Source organism: Labrus mixtus, chromosome 16, assembly GCF_963584025.1.
Source record: "Labrus mixtus chromosome 16, fLabMix1.1, whole genome shotgun sequence".
NCBI lineage: Eukaryota > Metazoa > Chordata > Actinopteri > Labriformes > Labridae > Labrus > Labrus mixtus.
Genome location: NC_083627.1, coordinates 14,474,302 through 14,492,946, shown reverse-complemented (window position 1 = coordinate 14,492,946; position 18,645 = coordinate 14,474,302). Strand labels below are relative to the sequence as shown.

At 40.3% G+C, this 18,645-nt stretch overlaps 1 protein-coding gene across 2 annotated transcripts in view; it reads right to left on the bottom strand.

Annotated features, from left to right (window-relative positions):
* Window positions 1–18,645, bottom strand: part of adcy2b (adenylate cyclase 2b (brain)) — a 39,394-nt gene that overhangs the window by 2,375 nt on the left and 18,374 nt on the right. Inside the window, exons 8-22 of one of the 2 annotated variants that reach the window (XM_061059578.1) lie at window positions 18,385–18,543; window positions 17,048–17,180; window positions 14,297–14,491; window positions 14,170–14,210; window positions 14,008–14,088; window positions 13,528–13,597; window positions 13,160–13,257; window positions 12,339–12,423; window positions 9,386–9,523; window positions 7,823–7,951; window positions 6,858–7,042; window positions 4,906–4,990; window positions 2,934–3,092; window positions 831–977; window positions 589–696 (exon numbers count right to left, since the gene is read on the bottom strand). In XM_061059578.1, the coding sequence (XP_060915561.1) occupies window positions 589–696; window positions 831–977; window positions 2,934–3,092; window positions 4,906–4,990; window positions 6,858–7,042; window positions 7,823–7,951; window positions 9,386–9,523; window positions 12,339–12,423; window positions 13,160–13,257; window positions 13,528–13,597; window positions 14,008–14,088; window positions 14,170–14,210; window positions 14,297–14,491; window positions 17,048–17,180; window positions 18,385–18,543 (1,813 nt within the window). Of the gene's footprint in view, window positions 1–588; window positions 697–830; window positions 978–2,933; window positions 3,093–4,905; window positions 4,991–6,857; window positions 7,043–7,822; window positions 7,952–9,385; window positions 9,527–12,338; window positions 12,424–13,159; window positions 13,258–13,527; window positions 13,598–14,007; window positions 14,089–14,169; window positions 14,211–14,296; window positions 14,492–17,047; window positions 17,181–18,384; window positions 18,544–18,645 lie in introns of both variants that reach the window. The other variant, XM_061059576.1, reaches the window with a different exon arrangement.

Sequence of the window (18,645 nt, the reverse complement as noted above, 5' to 3'; positions counted from 1 at the left end):
GGAGCAATTTAAATCGATAGCAGTATATACACCTAGACTAAGATGGCTCCATCTGTGTAAAATTGAAGAACCCATCTGGTGAGCTACAGTAGCAATGGCTTGTACGATTGCATTAGCAAAATTAGGCATGTTTCCTACCAACCTAGGAGATTCCTTTAAAAATATGCTGCTCTATTTCTGTTTGATGATCTCATTTCCTTGCAGTGACTTCCCTCATGTATTTGATCAGTGGATGCTTTAATGTTATGTGAGGCACATCTTTCAAAGTACAACCCACACAAAGCTCCCCATGCAACTAACACTTTGATGCTTGAGCCTTATCGTGTGTTGTGACCACTGATGAAAAGTGACAAGTTGACTGAAAATGATCACCGTTCTGGCACCTGAAATTGGGGTGAGAATGTGAAAAAAAAAAGAATCTTGTTCTTTTACTATCAAATATGAGCTCTAATGAAAACTGGACGGTCTGAAAGCTTTGATCTCCATTTTGGAGGAAACAGTGAACACTCCATATTAATATGAATGCTTCATACAATTCTAACTGTGTGTGAATATGTTTGAAATGAGTCCATGTGTGTTAATGCATGCCTGTGAGCACTCTGGTCCCGGTGTCACATTGAGTCCAGTTGCAGCCATGTAGGTGCTACCAATGGTCTTTATCTTCTCCACGCCGCTGAACTTAGGTTTGGACAGCAGCTAAGAATGCAGAAAGAATCCAGTAAATAACACAGCACACACAGAAAGAGGAAATAACACTCTGACTGATAATGATAATGGTTTCCTGCAAATTTTTCTCTTCATGTCAGATGGCCAGGGTGAGCAGAGTTTACCTCATCAAAGTCAGCTATGATCTCGTTGAGAAGTCGGAGGCACTCCAGTCCTTCCTTATTGACATCCGACTCAGTGTAAAACTCTTTGAAGTCTGGGATGGAGGCGAACATCACACACACCGACTCGTATGACTGATGGTAAAGATCCTGGTAATGAGCAAGAAGAAGATAACAGCTGGGTGTGTTGTGTTGATTGAGAACCAGAGAAGGAAAGTTAAAGATGAATGCTCTGTGTATTCAATGACTAAACCCCAAAAAAGATCTGAGGTGAAAGCCTAAAGCCTGGCTCAGACTGTGCCATTTCCCCCCGATTGTATAAAAGTCGGGGTGGCATGTCAGCTCACTGTACGACTGAATCGTTTACGACGCCCGACCAGACCTTGCGATTTATGCGCTCATACTGTACGACCCGATTGTCGGGCACGGCCGGAGAGCTCACACTGCACGAGTGAAAACAGGATGAAGCGTTGACAATTGTTAATAAAGTTTCATTTGAAAACTCCAATGGACGGCGGTTGGTGAAAGGGGAAGAAGTGGAAGTTGTTGTGGGATACAGGAAAGTTGATACAATCGTAGATACATGGATACAAGTTTCAGAAAAGTGCTGCACTGATGATCTGTACCGAACACTAAAAAAAAAAAACGCTGGGTTGCGTCCTGCCGCTGCTCGCCATGACTACAGTTCTCCCTTGTCTCTATTGTAGTCACACACACAACTTCTGCCGGACACTTTCATGACGTAATCGTCAAGATTTTAAATTCTAAATATCAAACATGTTTGAAATAAATCGGGGACGTTAAAATTGGATCTTTGTACCTCTCACACTGCAACATAATCTGAGCAGATAATCGGGTCCGAGCAGCCTTGAGTGGGGAGAGACCCTGCGATTGTCGGGAAGGAAGAATCGGAGCTCAAATCGGCCCGATTATCCTGCAGTGTGAGCCAGGCTTAACACTGAACAATGACACCGGCTCTTTAAATAAATAAAGTGGAAACTTTAATCATCCCTGTGGGGACACTGGGTTAGCACAGCAGCAAAATAGAGGCAGGATTCATCATAGGGAAGACAGAGAGTGAGATGGATGTTTAAGAGTTGTGATGAAAAATGTACAGCAATGGAACAAGTTAAGAAGAATTTGAGAATGGAAAGGTGGCAAGTTGGCTGCATTAAATACAAATTGTATGCATAGGAAGTAGAGGTGGGGTAAAAAAATCGATACAGTATCGCAATATTTTGTGAAGCGATATTATATCGTCTCATGTCAACCAAGTATCGATATTTTTCATATGATATTTTAGATATGCTTTTTACATTTTTAACTGCTGAAGGGGTTGCACAATTAATTTTGAACAAGTTGCATTGTTAAGAATTCATGTTCAAGTTCAATTAGACTGAAATACAAATAAATAGACTTAAGTGAGATGAACAGACTGACAATATTTATCTTATTTGACAAAACAGTTCTTGATTTAGTTTAGTGTAGTGGACATAATATGCAGTTAAAAATCTGAATCGCAATATATTGTATCGCAATTCTCAGCATATCGCAAAATGTTAAAAATCATCGTATCGTGTCTCGAGTATCGTGATAATATCGTATTGTAGGGACTCTGATTCCCACCCCTAATAGGAAGCATACCAAGCATGTCAACTGTAATAAAATGAAAATGTGTTTAGTACTTTATAATGAGAAAATTATGCATGTCATGTGTTAAAATTTAGTAGAACAAATGAATATGTTTACAAAATATGTGTACAAACACAACTCTGAGTGCGCAGATTTAACCACGGATAGCTATCGAATTTAGCTAAATGCAATGAGATGAAAAAGTTAGCCTGGTTCTGTCCAAAAGTAACAAAACCAGACTTACAATGACTAAAGCACACGAATGACTAAATAACTTCAAATCAATACAAAAGACAAATGTGAAAAAAAAACAAGATTATTACAAGCGGTTATGTCCTGGAATGCGCGTTGACCAGCCATACTACATTTCCAGGGTCTCTGTATGTAGCATGGCAACCTCAGGGTGGCAACAAGAGTTCCAGGCTAGTTGTTTCCCCACTTATGCTAAGCTTGATAGTTAGACCAGGAACTCACCTCATTTTTCCAGTTCCGTCCCAGGAAGTGTTCTGCGACATGGGCCGGTAAAACATTCTCCAGCAGAACCCGGTTAAGGTTCTCCATGGTCTCGATCTCCTCGCACTCCCTCTTGAACTTGTCCCTCCACAGGAAGTCCAACCTACAGTAATATTCATTCTGTTACAGGAGGACACAGAGTAAAGACACCTGCGTCATTAACACCCAGTACTCTGCTCCAAAGCTTCATGGCACTGAAGAAACCCAAACCTTTATCAAGAAAGGAACTAAAAAGGTTGATGAGTCAGCATCAAATACATTACTCCTGTGGTTACTGGAATGTGTCCATGATATAAGGGGGTTTCTCATCGATAAGCTGCCTGCATTCAGTTCTGCTAGATTCTACTAAATGGAAACTACCAGTATGTAGGATTTCTGCGAATATATACCCAACTGAGACTGAAGGCCTTTCTTAGTATTCATAGAAAAGTAATGTCTCAGTAATACTACATTGACACTGAGGTGCTTTGCTCTCATGGCCCAAGGAAACACTAAGCAGGCAGGACTGTTTTGCATAATGGATAGCCATTGTATTAGCTTTTTAGTGTTTTGTTTATTAACGCTGGAGGGGTGGAAGTATTTATTGGGAGAAAAAGATCTTGGGATTCATTGTTTGTGTATCAGATTGGTTCCCCCGGAACATACCTCGTATATATCCGAGAGCCCTAGGCTACCATTAAGCTGGCCCCTCACTGTATGTATGGATGTGCAGTAGAGTATGTGGGTGCTGTTTCAGTCTCATATGAGATATAGATCATGTGTGTGGTGAGCAGTCTGGATGATGTATGTGTGCACTGAATACTTGTTCCCCTGAGTGAAGCAAGGTGCCAATTTAGAAGACTCCAGCAGTGTAGGTTCATACCGCTCAGTGCTCAAGTTCAGTTCTTTTGAGTTGATTGCCTGAGGCCGAAGTAGAAGTGATGACTAGCTTATGACCTTCTAAGGATAGTTAGCATGAACTACTATATGTGGTGCATACATACAGTATGTGTTTCAGTTTGAGTACTTGCGTCTCTTGAGGAGAGAGGAACTCCAGTTCCTCCTTTAGTCTAGAAAGTAGGCCAGATGACACGCTGCTCATTTCTGCTAACAAGCCTGTAAATGAGCTTTGCTCCATCGCGCATCTGTTCTGGAGGGATGAATTACAGATGCCCCTCATTCTCCTAACCTGCTTTCTCCTCCCTCCGACTAAATTGCTAGAAATGGGCTCATTAGGATTGATGGTGAATTTTTTTGCAAGGCAAATGTGTTAATAGTATTCTAAAAGCATGTGAAATGCTCCCCAGGCTTTGTGCCCTCATATCAGGCAGCGCTTTAGGTCATTTTGCATCAAAAGCCTTTGGCAACACCACACTAACCGACCTCTTGTCAGGATTCTTTGGAGATTATTAATTGGGCATTTTAGTGTGCTAATACACAAAGAGCGACCAGTGGACGAACCCAATTAATCCTGGAAGACCTCAATAAGAGTGCGGGTCGGAATAAGATATGACAGTTACAAAGAGTTTACCACAGCAAACCTGTGCTTCCAAACAAATGCTCCCCTCCTACCGTTGACAGTGACCCAGAATGTGAACAACACATGGAGCTTTTTAGACCAAATGTGGCTCTCAGGAAGCCCTAGTTTTGAGTGAGAGGCTCTTGGGGGAGTCTTTCTGTTGAGAACAGCTGCTTTGGGGTCAGAGCTGATGGATGATACCTCAAAAAGATAAAGCACAAACACCAAATCTGTGTCAGCCGAGTTTAGCTCACATATTAAGTGAGGGGTTGGGCTCAGAGAAGAGGCAGCTGGCCAGGCTGGCTCTTCCAATGCTACAAAGAAGTGTTCGTTGGAACAAGTATTTTGGTTTGAGCAAAACCTTGAACGTATGTTTGCTTCCAGATCTTGTCTTGGAAATGAGTGACCATCATTTCAGACTTTCAAACAACTGACCTGTCTTGCTAACACCAGCAGCGTGATAAAGAAGATGAAAAGAGACACGGAGCCCATCGTCTTAAGGTCCTTAAGCACTCCTGGCCTGGACAAAAAAAAGAGAGACAATACAAATTATTCAAAAGTTGATTTTCTGGTGTCAGTTTGTTGATATTTTTGATCAATTTTGAATGAATTGATTCTACCACTATGTGCTATCTGTGTTGTCAAAGCCTGTTGAGCATGTCCCCATCAATGTGGCTCATGTGTTGTCTAAAAGCGTTTCAAACAATGAATCAGCCACAGTTACACTAAACCACATGGTCTTAGATTACATCAACAACGGTACTGTTGTTTGTTACAGAGTCAGCCGGACATCATGGCATCAAAAATATCCACTAATCCATCAAGTGTGTATCAACTGGCTGCCCAAAATAGTCCCTGACTCATGCATTACTATTATCGTCCACTAAGATTAGCCAGTTAGCTGTGTGTGCTAAACCACAGATAAGGTCATTATGAAATAAGAAAACGTTTCAAGATAAAAATGAGAGGAAACTATAAAGTGTAAGTGGGAAAAATTCAAAAAAAAAAATGTCTCTTTCCAAAAAACTATTTCTGAACTGAAAATACTGTAATAATATTAATGTTGTATTTTTGTCCCCTTTGAAACTTAATGACATCAAATATGATAAGAAAAAAAAAACATTTAATGATAGTTGATGATTTTAGACAGACAGAAAAAATGTATAGACTTTTTAAAAGGTCTTTAACTATTTTTAACAAATTATTATTTCCTTAGTATCATAGAGCATGAATGCTAAAAAAAAAAAAAGTTTAAATGACAGAATACTGAAATGTGTTTGGGTCTTTCTCTTGGACCTGTTGACAATGAGATAATTTACATGAAAACATCAAACTGATCTTTAAAACAAGATTATAGAACATGGCAGCAGAAACAATGCTAGTACGGACTGCTACTACGACTGTATTCAGATGAGCGTTGAAATGAATGAGAGCTTGAATACATTGAATGTCTCCCTGAATTTTTGTACAAGATTGATGGTCTACCAGTTAATAATGTGCTGTACTTATTATTTGTAAAACTTCATTATCATAAAAAAATACCTGGTAATGTCTTTTCAATCTTTTCACTGTCTATTCATTGATATTGAGGTAAAGGGTCTGGATCAATGAAATGACAAGGAACGTTAGAAATCTATATTTTAACACCTGCAGGATTCTACTGAAGCTAAACTGTGAATTCTGCACAGCTCAAGTGAAATAGATGGTTGGTATGAATAAACTCAGTATAACTTGTGTGTACATCAGGAGATGAGTGCATACAAAGTCAGTGGAGCTCGTCATAACGGTCATATTTATGGTGTTATATACTCAGCTATGAGGCCAAAGTGAGACTCAAAAACAAACAGAAATATGATGGATTGAAAAAGTTCCGGGTCTTTCTCCTTCAGTCTTGCTCTGAAAACTTTTTATGCATAATGGAATTGGAGACTCCCAACTGTCAGTCAGATGTGAAAAATGTATTCAGCTCCATACAATAATCTTCTGTATCTCATTCTGCCACTCATCACCCTCCTCTCCCGGGGTTACACTGGATTGACAGTCATGCGGGATACTGCCACCTCAGCATTACCTCTCCCTCTGGAAACCAGGGTTCATTCTCATTAGTCATTTTCGTATTCTGTGCTCAGCTTATACAAGCTGGCTGCATGGTCAGAGAGGGGCGGAGGCTTTAAGCAGATAGCATTGACCTTTTGGTAGACCAAATAATTATTTCTTTATCACTTAAAATTATGTGTGTGTGTGTGTGTGTGTGTGTGTGTGTGTGTGTGTGTGTGTGTGTGTGTGTGTGTGTGTGTGTGTGTGTGTGTGTGTGTGTGTGTGTGTGTGTGTGTGTGTGTGTGTGTGTGTGTGTGTGTGTGTGTTAGTTTTGCACAGTTTTCAGCTACCTGTCCAGTGTATTTTTTTGGTACAGTGCTTTGCTAAATCCATCCAACAGTGAGGCGTGTGTCTGGAGAATGATGATGTTGTAGATCACCACGGCGACCAGCATAACCACCATCTTCAGCTCATAGTTGATCCTCAGGAACACTGAGCAGGACACCAGGCCCAGAATGCAGCAGTAGATGAAGTACTGGAGATGGAAAGAGTAAGAAACACATCTGAGAAGAGTTGAAGTACTCGACAAGTTATACAAGCAAAGACAAGATGACATTTGGCTTTATTTGTTTAGTGTGGTTCTTTTTATTGTGTACTGCTCTGACAGCATTGAGTCAGGTAAGCTACTGTATTGTTCGGAATCAAGGGCAGAACACAAGTATACATACCAGCCCGAGAATCTGTCAATATCCTTATATAACCATCACATTTTGTTTATGCACATCCAAAAAGAGATTTAAATACAGACACAATCATTTCTTTCTTTCTATACAGTGTTGTAGGAGGCCAGTCCCATGCTTACAAAAGACAACCAAAACTTCCAGCTTCAGGAATTCCCCCAAATGTCAGACAACCTGGCATCACTGACGTCCATAGTTAATATTTAGATTGGACTATTTCTTCTTGTCTGGCTTGAATCCACGTCCGTATCGCAACAGATTTAAACCACTGCAATACAAAAGTTCCCTTGTGAAACTGTGAGAATTGACACGGCTGGCTCTTTTTCCTTTAAAGTAAAGAGATGCATCTTTGTAACAGTGAACAATGGGAGAGGCTGCTGTAGCAAATGCCTTGCAGCAGATGTCAATTCTGCTTTTACGCCATCATGTAATGTAAATAGCTTTATTTTAGGTTATGGGAAATGTTTCCCTGAATGTTACGGCATAGGCTGTAACGGCATGAGTATGAGTATGATACTGGTGTTCAGTAATGAAAATGTAACCTTTTCCAGCTGTTGTGTTCCTGTTGTACTTACTGGCAGATAAAACTTGTCCTCCCCCAGGTTTTCTTCCAGGTTGTTCAACAGGGTTTGATTCGTGAGATTCACAGGTGGAGCAGTTGTCTGGACTTCTTCCATGGAGCCTCCTGGATCCTCCACAAAGAACTACAAAAAAAAAGGGGGCTCAAAGTTGAACCATCACCTAACTTCCACAGAACTGATAGACATTGCATTTCAACTCTTAAAGAGTGGCCAAGAAGACATGTTGTTGAGTAGCGTTTACAAGTCATTTACTTAATGCTGCTGAATGATGTGTCCTTCAGGTGGACACTTAAGGCTGGATGTAGCAGAGTAAAGTACTACTTGTTTTAGTACTCAATCTGCAATTTGAGACATTTTGTACTCGCATTAACCTTTCAACTTTCAGTAGGTTGTTATAAAGGAATCTCTCTATCCAGTCCATGCTGCTGTTATAAGCAAACGGAAAATTTGACATTCAGAAGATTTTTTTTGAAAGGTTTATTTTTGGGCTTTTTATGCCTTTATTTAGAGATAGGACAGTGTTGGTTTTTTTTTTAACATACTTTATTAATACCTGAGGGAGTCAGAGATCGGGGAGTGAGAGAGTGGGGAATTACATGTGGGAAAGGAGCCACAGGACAGACTTGAACCCCAGGTTGCCCACTAGGAGGAGTATAGCCTCCGTACATGGGGCCAGCACACTAACCGCTACGCTACCAGCGTATCAATATAATATCACCACGCAAAATATTGCATTACTATGCCGTATCGCTCCCCCCCCCCCCCCCCCCGCCCCCTCCTCCAGTAAGTAAGTAAGTAAAGTTCATTTATACAGCACCTTTTAAGAGCAGACATCACAAAGTGCTTTACAGTAAAGGATTCAGCAGAGACATGTAAAACACAGTGCACCACTGACAGTGCTGTCAAGATGAATTCCCTTATTGATGATTTTTTGGTCTCATTTGATATAAAGTGTGCTTACATTGGTCTGCTCTTTATAATGACCTCATGTATGTAAATCTTTGTTCAAGAACTTCAACATACAAGTTCGAATAAAATGATAACTACTCACATTGTCATCAGTTAAATAAAACTAACAACAGTAAGACAAACAAATGTTACGGAAATGATGAAACTGACACAGCAGACCAGGTGGATTATAGTTACCTATTCTTTTTACATAAGTTCTGTATTAGGCAATGAAAGGGTTACTTCTGCTGTCCTATTCAGACCATAGCCAAGAAATAAATCTTAACAAAGACTATGTCAAATTGGTGTAAGTTTCATTGCTTGTATGTATGCATAACACTTTCTTGGGATGTTTAGTTGTTGTTGTTTTTTAAATCTCACTTTGTGGAATATTTAACAGTTTATATATCATTTTTAAGGTGCCTTTTGTCTTTTTTTTCCTGCTGTTTTATCTTCATGTTAACAGTATGATTTAAATCAAATAATAAAGTAATAATCAAAATGCCAATCCCATAATGCTATTGCAGTGAGCTGGGCTGTCCAACAATAACTGAACAGATCATCGCACCAACAATATCCACAACATCTTAAGGCGTTAACACTCCTCACCATATTGAAGACAGCCATCACCAGTATAAGAGCAGTGGTCGTCATGGTAAGGACCAACCGCAGCCAGGGATTGTTGGTTACGATGATGCGGGACGAAGTGGGGAACCAGGTTAGAGAGCAGAAGGACCCCTTTCTTCCCTGCTGAGGATGCAAAGAAACAGAGGTAATGATTAGAGCCTCTACTTCTTCATGTCCCTACCAAAAGTAAATTGTACTTCGGTGGGGTCATCTTTGCTGTAGCTTATATGCTCCCTTATGAAGTTGTTACTACATCTCAAGAAATTAAAAACAAAGCCAGAAAGTAGAACACCAATGGTTATCAATCAAACAAGCCACTACATATGAAATCCAAATCAACTGGGCAGGAGAAAGTACATTTATTGAAGTTTCTTATTGGACAGATGGTAAATTCTACAAACAAAAAGATACATTTTCTTGCCAATTCAAGCAAAGACTTACAAGGACATATAGGCCTATAGCAGATTTCTGGTCTTAAAGAATGGAATTGTGCTTTGCCTTGAAGAAACATTTTCAAGAAATGTATTTGCCCACAGCAACCTTCTTCATTCATTCACAGTTGAAGAGAACGCTTCCTTTCTATATAATGCTTCATTCGTCACTGACTTACACATAAACAACTTGCACATAGGGTTTACGCACACAAATTCAGAGTCTGTAAGTTAGCCCTGTTGTTACTGACAACAGCAACATTCACCAAGAGCACGTTCATAACCTTATTCACAACAGGACTGCACAGCTTTTGCACCCTTTAAACCTTTGCAGATGACAAAAGACAGTCTTATTCACAAATGACCTGCAAAGGGTTCAGTGCAATGTGATCTGCATTACATACAGGAGATGAAACCCCAAACTCTGCAATGATCAGGAAAACTATTCCGACTCTGTATGACTTAAGAATCTCTAAAATATATATAAATAAAGCCTTACCGTTATACGTCTTTGACTTAACTATTATTAATATTAACAGGGGTTTAATCAGTCATCATCTACATGTGTGGACAGATCTGGAGTAATTGCGCGCGACAAAGCTGAACTTGTTGGTTTTTTCTTCCAGTTGCCCTTGCTTGCTTTCATTCAGAGAGGAAGCTTTGTTTCACATCAACTCACATCACTTTTTTTATAGACTGGCCTCACAATAATCTTAAAAAAAAAATGTCCCCTCCCCTCCTGGCGCAACATCTTCATGTGGAAAAGACGATACTCCTTCAGAATGAGAGCGCAACTCTGAGCAGACTGAAGGTGCAGATAGCTTCTCTCGAGATAGAGGGAGCCAATGATGCATAATCTTTGAAGCGATGCTCGGCCTCAGTCCATTCTAAGTGAACCATGCCCTGAGTGTTTAATTGACAGTTAGAGAGCAGAGTGTGACCTTGGGTCTGCATCGACCCACACATTAGCAGAGTGTAAAGTTAATGTGTTGGTCAGGGCAGGCTCAAGGTTATCCATAACTCTCCATTTATAAGAAAGTGCTGGACTTCATTGGTAATAATACTCCTTTGAGGAGCGAGATGATCATACGTCGTGTATGACAGAAAAGTGCAATCGTTCTGCAACAGTATAAATGACTTACATAGGGATGCGCGTGAAGACTGGATTTGCAGTGTTTGCCAGTGTTAATGCAGTTGTTTCAGCATAATGTTTTATTTGCAGCTCGTTTCAGTCATTGCATTTGTTTTGCACACATGCTTTTGAATTTGCATAGTTTCAGAATTCACTGCATGCTTTGCCAAATGTGAGTCTTTTAACAGTTGCCGAGCATTTGCACTTCTCAGCCACCTTAAAGTGAGCTCTTCTGGTAGAAATCATTTATTGATAGTACCTGGACCACATGTCAGAGGTAGCCTGCACTTGTGTTTGAGAACAAGTTACAGAAATCAATGCAAGAACTATTGTTTAAAGGAATGCTTAAGACACATCACCTAACGTGATACACAGCAACAAATAACGGGGAGCCCTTTAGGATAAGCCCTTCTAGCAAGAGAACAATTTATCACCTTGAAGCTAACAAGCTAAATGGTTAAAATTATCAATATTGTTTACAGGGAAGCTCCAAAACTGATCTACTGACACAAATTACAGTCATGTCATGAGATAGACTTGTGTATATTTAGGTTAAACAGGACTCTTTATTTTGTTTGGCTATATCTTGGTGAAAGATTTTCAGCCAATAATGGAAAGTGTTGTAGTTGTTAAGTCTTTCTACAAAATGAGAAATCACAAGTTCAAGAAATGGATTTGATTTGGAAGCAGTAAGTGTACGTTCTGGCTAGTTTTAGACTCACAATGTTTCGGTCACAGACCCACATGAGGATCCAAACAATGTGAATTATCATTTGACAATATGAAACAACACATCTATAAACTAAAGCTGCATGCTTTAACATCAGATGAAAAAAGGGATACCCAAAGCTCAAGCAACCAGTTCCATGTTTATAATAATTGGCAAAAACACAAAGATTAGATGAGCAGTGGAAAAATTAGGGGCTTTAACCTTTTCATTCATTTTTCACAGTTGAAAATGAAATTTTAGGCCGGTTAATTTATGAAAGGTCAATATTCTATCTTGTGATGCAACACACTATGAAATGGCCAAAGGGTGTCTTGTCAGCTGCTTACTACTGAAAGTGTGGTCATAAGGGAGACCATGTTCTGAAACATGAAAGAGTAGACAGGTCCATGTTGTTGCATAGATAACTGAGTTGCATGCCTGTCGACAGGAGGCCTGAGTACAGAAAGAGTGATAGGTCACTGACATCGGCCTGCAGAAAAATTGACAGTGTCATGTGCAAATAGGAGACGACTTTAAAATAAATCTAGGAATTTACATACATTGCATTACACTCTTGAAGTGTATATAAGTGTAGGTAATTAAGTGTGTTCATTTTCACAAGTGTGTGTTTATGTATTTACTAAAGAATCAGTGCAGACCTACCAGAATGTGACCTGCAAAGCAAAGGAGCAGGATCAGAGCCAACAGCAAGAACGCCAGGCCAAAGGAGATCCCCAACACAGCAGTTCTGCAACATAACCCCCCCCCCCCACACACACACACACATACACACACACACACACACACACACACACACACACACACACACACACACACACACACACACCCACACTTACATTACTCTAATCCCACTTGGCACTCCTTGGCCTCTGCGGTGCCATCCAGGCCAATAAATGTAATGAAGGTTCTAATGTATTCTACCTCAGACCTGCAGTCCATTTACATTGAGTAAGCATAATTGACAATTGCAATAGCTGCATAGTGGAGAGGCTTCATAAACACGTTCATGTTTCTCTTTTTCCAAGAAGGAACACGGTGTTTCTTTTTTGGGAACCCTGCCATCTAACTGATGATTTCATGTCTTAATGTGCAGAGCGACGGACTGAGCGAAGACAAAAGAAGAGAAAGACAGAGGTAAATTAGACAATCAATGACGCTTCAGAAGCTAAATTACCCCACTGGCGACCAAAGGCAGTAAATTAGCATGAACGAGAATGTCTCTCCTTGCCAATAAAGGGATGATGTACTTCGATTCACCTGATCTATAATCCCATACCAAACACGGTGCTCTTTCATTTTGGAAGAGCACCCCCCCCCCCATCCTCTTCAATTTCAGCGTGGTCCTGCTGACGAGACAGCTGGCGTCTAATGGCTTTTTCACATCAAGTCGCTGCCACAGCTGGAGTGTGCTGATGCTACAGGGGAATGTGCTGTGCAAATCCTGTGATGGGCTGCAGACTTACTTAGGCAAGACGAGGACCTGCACTATGAATATACAGCAGAATATGAGGCAGGCGCAGGTGACATAGTACTTGAAGGCTGGTAACGTTGTAGATCTGTACTGTGGAAGGGAGACAAAGATAAAGAAATGGGAAATGGATACAACATCATGAGAATGCATAGCATAGCAACAGAAAATAAATGCTAAGTTTAAATCTATAGTTAATGAGATATAGATTTAAGGACAAAGGTTCAGTATGGAATATATAGAGTCCTATAAGGTTGTACTTCCTCCTTAATGACTTCTGGTTCGTTGAACTATACAACTCTATCGATTTGTCTGACTGGGAAGTCAGCAACGCTGGCCAGAGTTTTGTATGCATTCGCCTACCTCTTTCTCCAGAGCTTTGTTGTGAAAGAACAATGAGATCCTCTGGATGTCTTCAGACTTCAGCCACTGCCTGAGTACACATGTGAAACAGATTCAGATCAGACCATATAGAGGGACCAGGTTCTGGAGTGCGTTGTGTGGTATGTTCCTGTTGGTTCGTAAATGAGCCAAAAAATGTGTTTCTTCTAAGGCCAAGTAACTAGAAATATGCCCATTGTAACTTTGTTATAATTCAATATGATTGCCCCCGTCAAATAAAAGTAAATAACATCTGTTTTGCATTACATTTGAATTAATTGAGACGTCTCTTACAGTTGTTGATTCAGCCCCATTATCAGATAACGAGCTATGAGGAGGATTCCTCTGACTGTGGATGCTGACTTGATTTTCATTTTGTCTTTTACTTAGTTTCTGAGGTGACATTAATGATAAAGAGTGATGCAGACATGAGATGTGTGCAAGATAAGATAGTTTGCATACTTCTGCGAGTTGATGCCATCAATGGTGCGAATCATTCGCTCATTAAGCTCCTCCTCAAACCTCCTCCGTTGAGATTTGGACCTGGATTCAAAGGGAGGGAACGACAGATTTGAAGTGATTACATACTTCAGGATTACAAATGCAGTGTTTCATCTGGCTCACCTTTCTCGTCTCTGGAAGTGGTACTGCCCCATTGGAACATCCTGGAACAGGAGTCAGACCAGTTATGTCTCAGGGCCTGATGAATGCATGTGTGTGGTACAGACAGCGAGCTCTGCATTGTACTCACAGTTGTGTTGATCTTGCCGTTGTCTGTAGTCATGCTGTCTCTATGGTGGAGGTTGGCGAAGGGCTTGGCTGCGCCCCAGGACTCCAGGTATCGCGTCATTCTGACGGACGCCCTCATCTTTCCGCCATCCAGAGAGGGACGCGAGCGCAGGCCCAACACAGGGCTGTGCCTCTCGGTCTGAGGAACACCAAAATACTACCAAAAACCAGATAATGTTAATATCATTGCTATGAACCATTTCTTTAAAAAGGTTTTCAAAACAGTCATCCTCACGTCCATCCATTTTCTAGACCGCTTTTTCCCGTTCTGGAGCCGATCCCAGCTGCCATTGGGCGAGAGGGCGGGGTTACACCCTGGACTGTTTGCCAGTCAATCAAAGGGTTGACATATGGAGACAGACAACCACACTCACATTCACACCTACGGACAAGTTATAGTCACCAATTAACCTAACGAGCACGTCTCTGGACAGTGGGAGGAAGCTACGCACGCTAGGGGAGAACATGTAAACTCCATACAGAGAGGCTCCTGTCTGACGAGGATTCAAACCAGGAACCTCCTCGCAGCTCTGACCACTGCACCACCGTGCAGCACAGTGCTTCTCTTTGACAAATACAGCACCACTTCACTGCTGAAAGAAACATCGACCTGTATCAAGCATGCAATTTTGATTCTTTTTCTAATGTTGATTAAAAAAAAGTACAAAAGGAAAAAGCTAGCTGTGTTTGTCAGATGCTTTATGTTTTTTCATTCCCCTGGTGAATTATTTCAATTACTGATAAAGACAGGTGCTGTGACTCACCAAACAAGGCACATGGGCCCATAAGATCTGAAATAGACCACTGTCCGTAATGTCGGTGTTCATTCCCTGCGGGTGAACTGAACCGCTCTGACAGTGACAATCAATGTCAGTGACAGTGGAGATGACACCTCCTGCAACCCACGCTCCATATTTGGCCTTGATCCATTCATGGCCACTTCAAAAAGCCACACAACATACCCAGCCCTTTTTTCTGTCAATGTCTGATAGGACATGGAAAAGCCATCTTCTAAACAAACACCCCAAGGACACAGAGGATCAGCTTGTCATATTTTGCAAAGATTTCCAATTAGATATGTTCAGTTTTAAGAAGACATAGTATCACAATTTAAACATAGTAAGTAAATGCATGAAGTCTCTACCTACATGTTGCTATATGTATTCATACACACATACTGTAAAGTTCCCCATTGTGGGATAAATAAAGGATTATCTTATCTTATCTTATCTTACACACAAAATGAAACACTGCAGGGACCAGAGAGTGCTAATTTAAGCAAGTTGATCACATGTAGCTTGTCGGGCTCCAACAAGTCATGGTAACAACAACACAGAAGATGTTGGCACAGATTCAATCAATCAGACAAATTCAAATCATAACACTAGCAAACAAAACATGCTCAATCATTTACCTTAGCTATGAAGAGCCAAGATGAACCGTTAGTAATAAAAGTGAAAGGATGACTTCAAGTTCAATATTCTCTGCTAAGCTATTTGGTGAGCAATTCAAAAAAGTGAAAATGTCAACAGGAGCAGACTGGGAGAAATGATTGCTGCTAAGTCACAGCGACTTTTTCCACACTCTGATTGTAGATTGATAATTATGGTGCAAATTTTTGTTTTTTTAAGCAACATTTAAAGATAATGAGACTGACAGAAAAGTAATGGCTATAAAGTTTGTTATACTAGCTCAGTTCTGCTTTTCAACATCAGACACATGGGTGTTGTGGTGATGAAGTTCCCTGAAGAGGCAGATCTCTAAAAGTCTTGAACAACCTGACCTGGTTTAAAAGGAAAAATCTTCAAGATGTTGCAGGCAACAAACGCATTGCCTCAAGCAGTGAGAGTGAACACGACATCCAACAGAATCCAATGCGGATTGCACTACTTTACACCTGTAGAAATGTTGGTTATTTGACATCCTAATGTCATTGGTTCATTGCCCTTTTTTCCTGAAACTTGATACTGTCAAAGTTGTTCAGCTGCCTACTGTGCTCTTGGCAGGATGAAAAGGTAGCGTGGGATCTTTTGTACTAAACTGACCTGCAAAATCGAAAAAACTTTCTAAAGCAGCGGTGCTGAAAATAGAAAATCAGATAATATATCTCTGCATTTAGGCTCATTATGTCACCATGACCCAACACACCTGCCATAAGCAGTTTCTGCTGCTCAAACCGACAAGTACTGAGAGTTTAAATTCAAATATCATCCTTAGTAATGGTTTCTAATACAGTATATGTTCAAAACACAAGTTCTAAATAAACTAAGTACAATAAACGTTCTTACAGCTTTGTGACATTTTGTTTTTCAGTAAATCATTTTGATTTTCAAATGGTTTATATATATTGAAATATTTCTTCTAGGATTGGGGGAGGGGTAGGATAACAGGGAATCTGCAGCATGATCAGTCACTGTAGAACAACCAATGAAGTAATAAAAAAGAATAACTCTGCAGCTGTAACTAAATTAAAGAATTATAATGAGCTAATTTAGGATGTACTACTTCAGGTTAGGATTCAGTATAATATCATATTTTCAATCTGTTTATGTTCATCCTTCTTAACTCAGCTTTCAAATATGTCCCGAGAATGTACAGATTTAGAGACAAAAGCCTACTTCCTCTTCTCTTTCATGTGTGAGAGTAATCCTTTCAATGAAACATTCTGCCCATATGTGCACATAGAGAACTATTTAAGTAAATGGTAACTGACCTTGGGGTTGATGACAAGGTAGGTGATCACTCCATGTTCTTTCAAATAGGAGTCTCGACTCTGCCCGTTTCCAGGCTCCACTTTATATGATCCCTTCAAATGCTCTAACGTCACAGAAGAGATGTGGACCCGCCTTGAGATGAGACAGGAAGGGATAAGAGGATAGAAAATGAGAGGTTAGGAGCTTACAATATTGTGGCATCAACAGTGTCAGACAAATGATTTACTTTCCACATTTATAACCACACAAAACCTTCCACTTCAGTATTCAGCTTTGTTAGAAACCCTTGCAAAAAGAGCGGATGGAGGATGGGATGGGAATATGTTTATTTTTTTCAGATACCTTTTCAGCAGGCAAGGGGAGACAGACCATTAGCAGCGCAGTTAGACAACATGCCTACACTATTTTTAGAGCAAAATACACATAACTACCGGAAACAATTTTCCCATGTTCTCCAACATGCAGACAGACCTAATGGACACATAACAAATGTGGAGCTGATAGGTCAAATAGGGTATTGAAGCCGTGATTGTCTAAAATGTTTAGAATAGGTTAAATAAGAAACATTCATTTCAGATGATTTCTGATTGAACTTGTTCATGGAGATACTGGAGTACCTCACCTCCAAAATCACACCTTCAGTAGCATCATCATATTCAGTGTCAGGCAGAAGGTTAACAGTTTTTATTTTCCTTTTTTGGTTATGTTTGTGTTTTTTTTGTCTTTGATTTGTTAGGACAGGTAAAGAGACAGTGAATATGGAGAGAGAGGGTCGAGGACGACATGCTCCAAGCAGCGTCAGGATCAGGAGTTGAGTGCAACAAGGACTATAGCCTCTGTACATGGGGCGCCTGCTATACCGACTACATTTAAACAAACATACATTAAGAACACTAATAAGGCTGTGATATATTGTTTTGTTTATGGGAGCTGATATATGACATTTCATGCTGAATACTAATAAACCTGACATTTTCTCACCACAAAGATGAAAAGAGCATTTAAAACAAAATGAAGTGTGTTATTCTTTAAGATTAAAAAAAAAAGCCTTCAAACAGACTTGTTAAGACAACTCTGCACTTAACATGTAGAGTCCATGCATTTGGCCACTGGGACCTGCTCGTCAAGCTGTAGAGCAAATGAAACTGTAGTGGGGCTGATGGGAATTCACTGACTTGCTAGTCAAGATTAATAACTGTTAGAAGTAAGTGTAAATCAAATCCCAAAGCAAAGCTTCTTCTACAGATTACCAACTTAATCTTGCAACTTTGAGCTCATTCTCCTAGTTTGCCAAACACACACAAATAACATGCAAAAAGTATTGGTGATGTCTTACCCTGGCACACCCCCTGCCTCCATATGATTGGCTAGAGTTACGTCATGTGACCACACATCATACTGCCACTTCCTGAGGCCAATCACCCCACACAGGACATTCCCAGAATGAACTCCAACTCGCATGTTGATATCAACTCCTGTGGCATCTCGGACCTTCCTGGGGAGAGCACAAAGCATTAAAAATATCCTCTTAGACTAGTATTAGTTCACTACTTCAGCGTCTTAGTGCGCGGTCACACTGGCAATCTGTGCCGCGCCT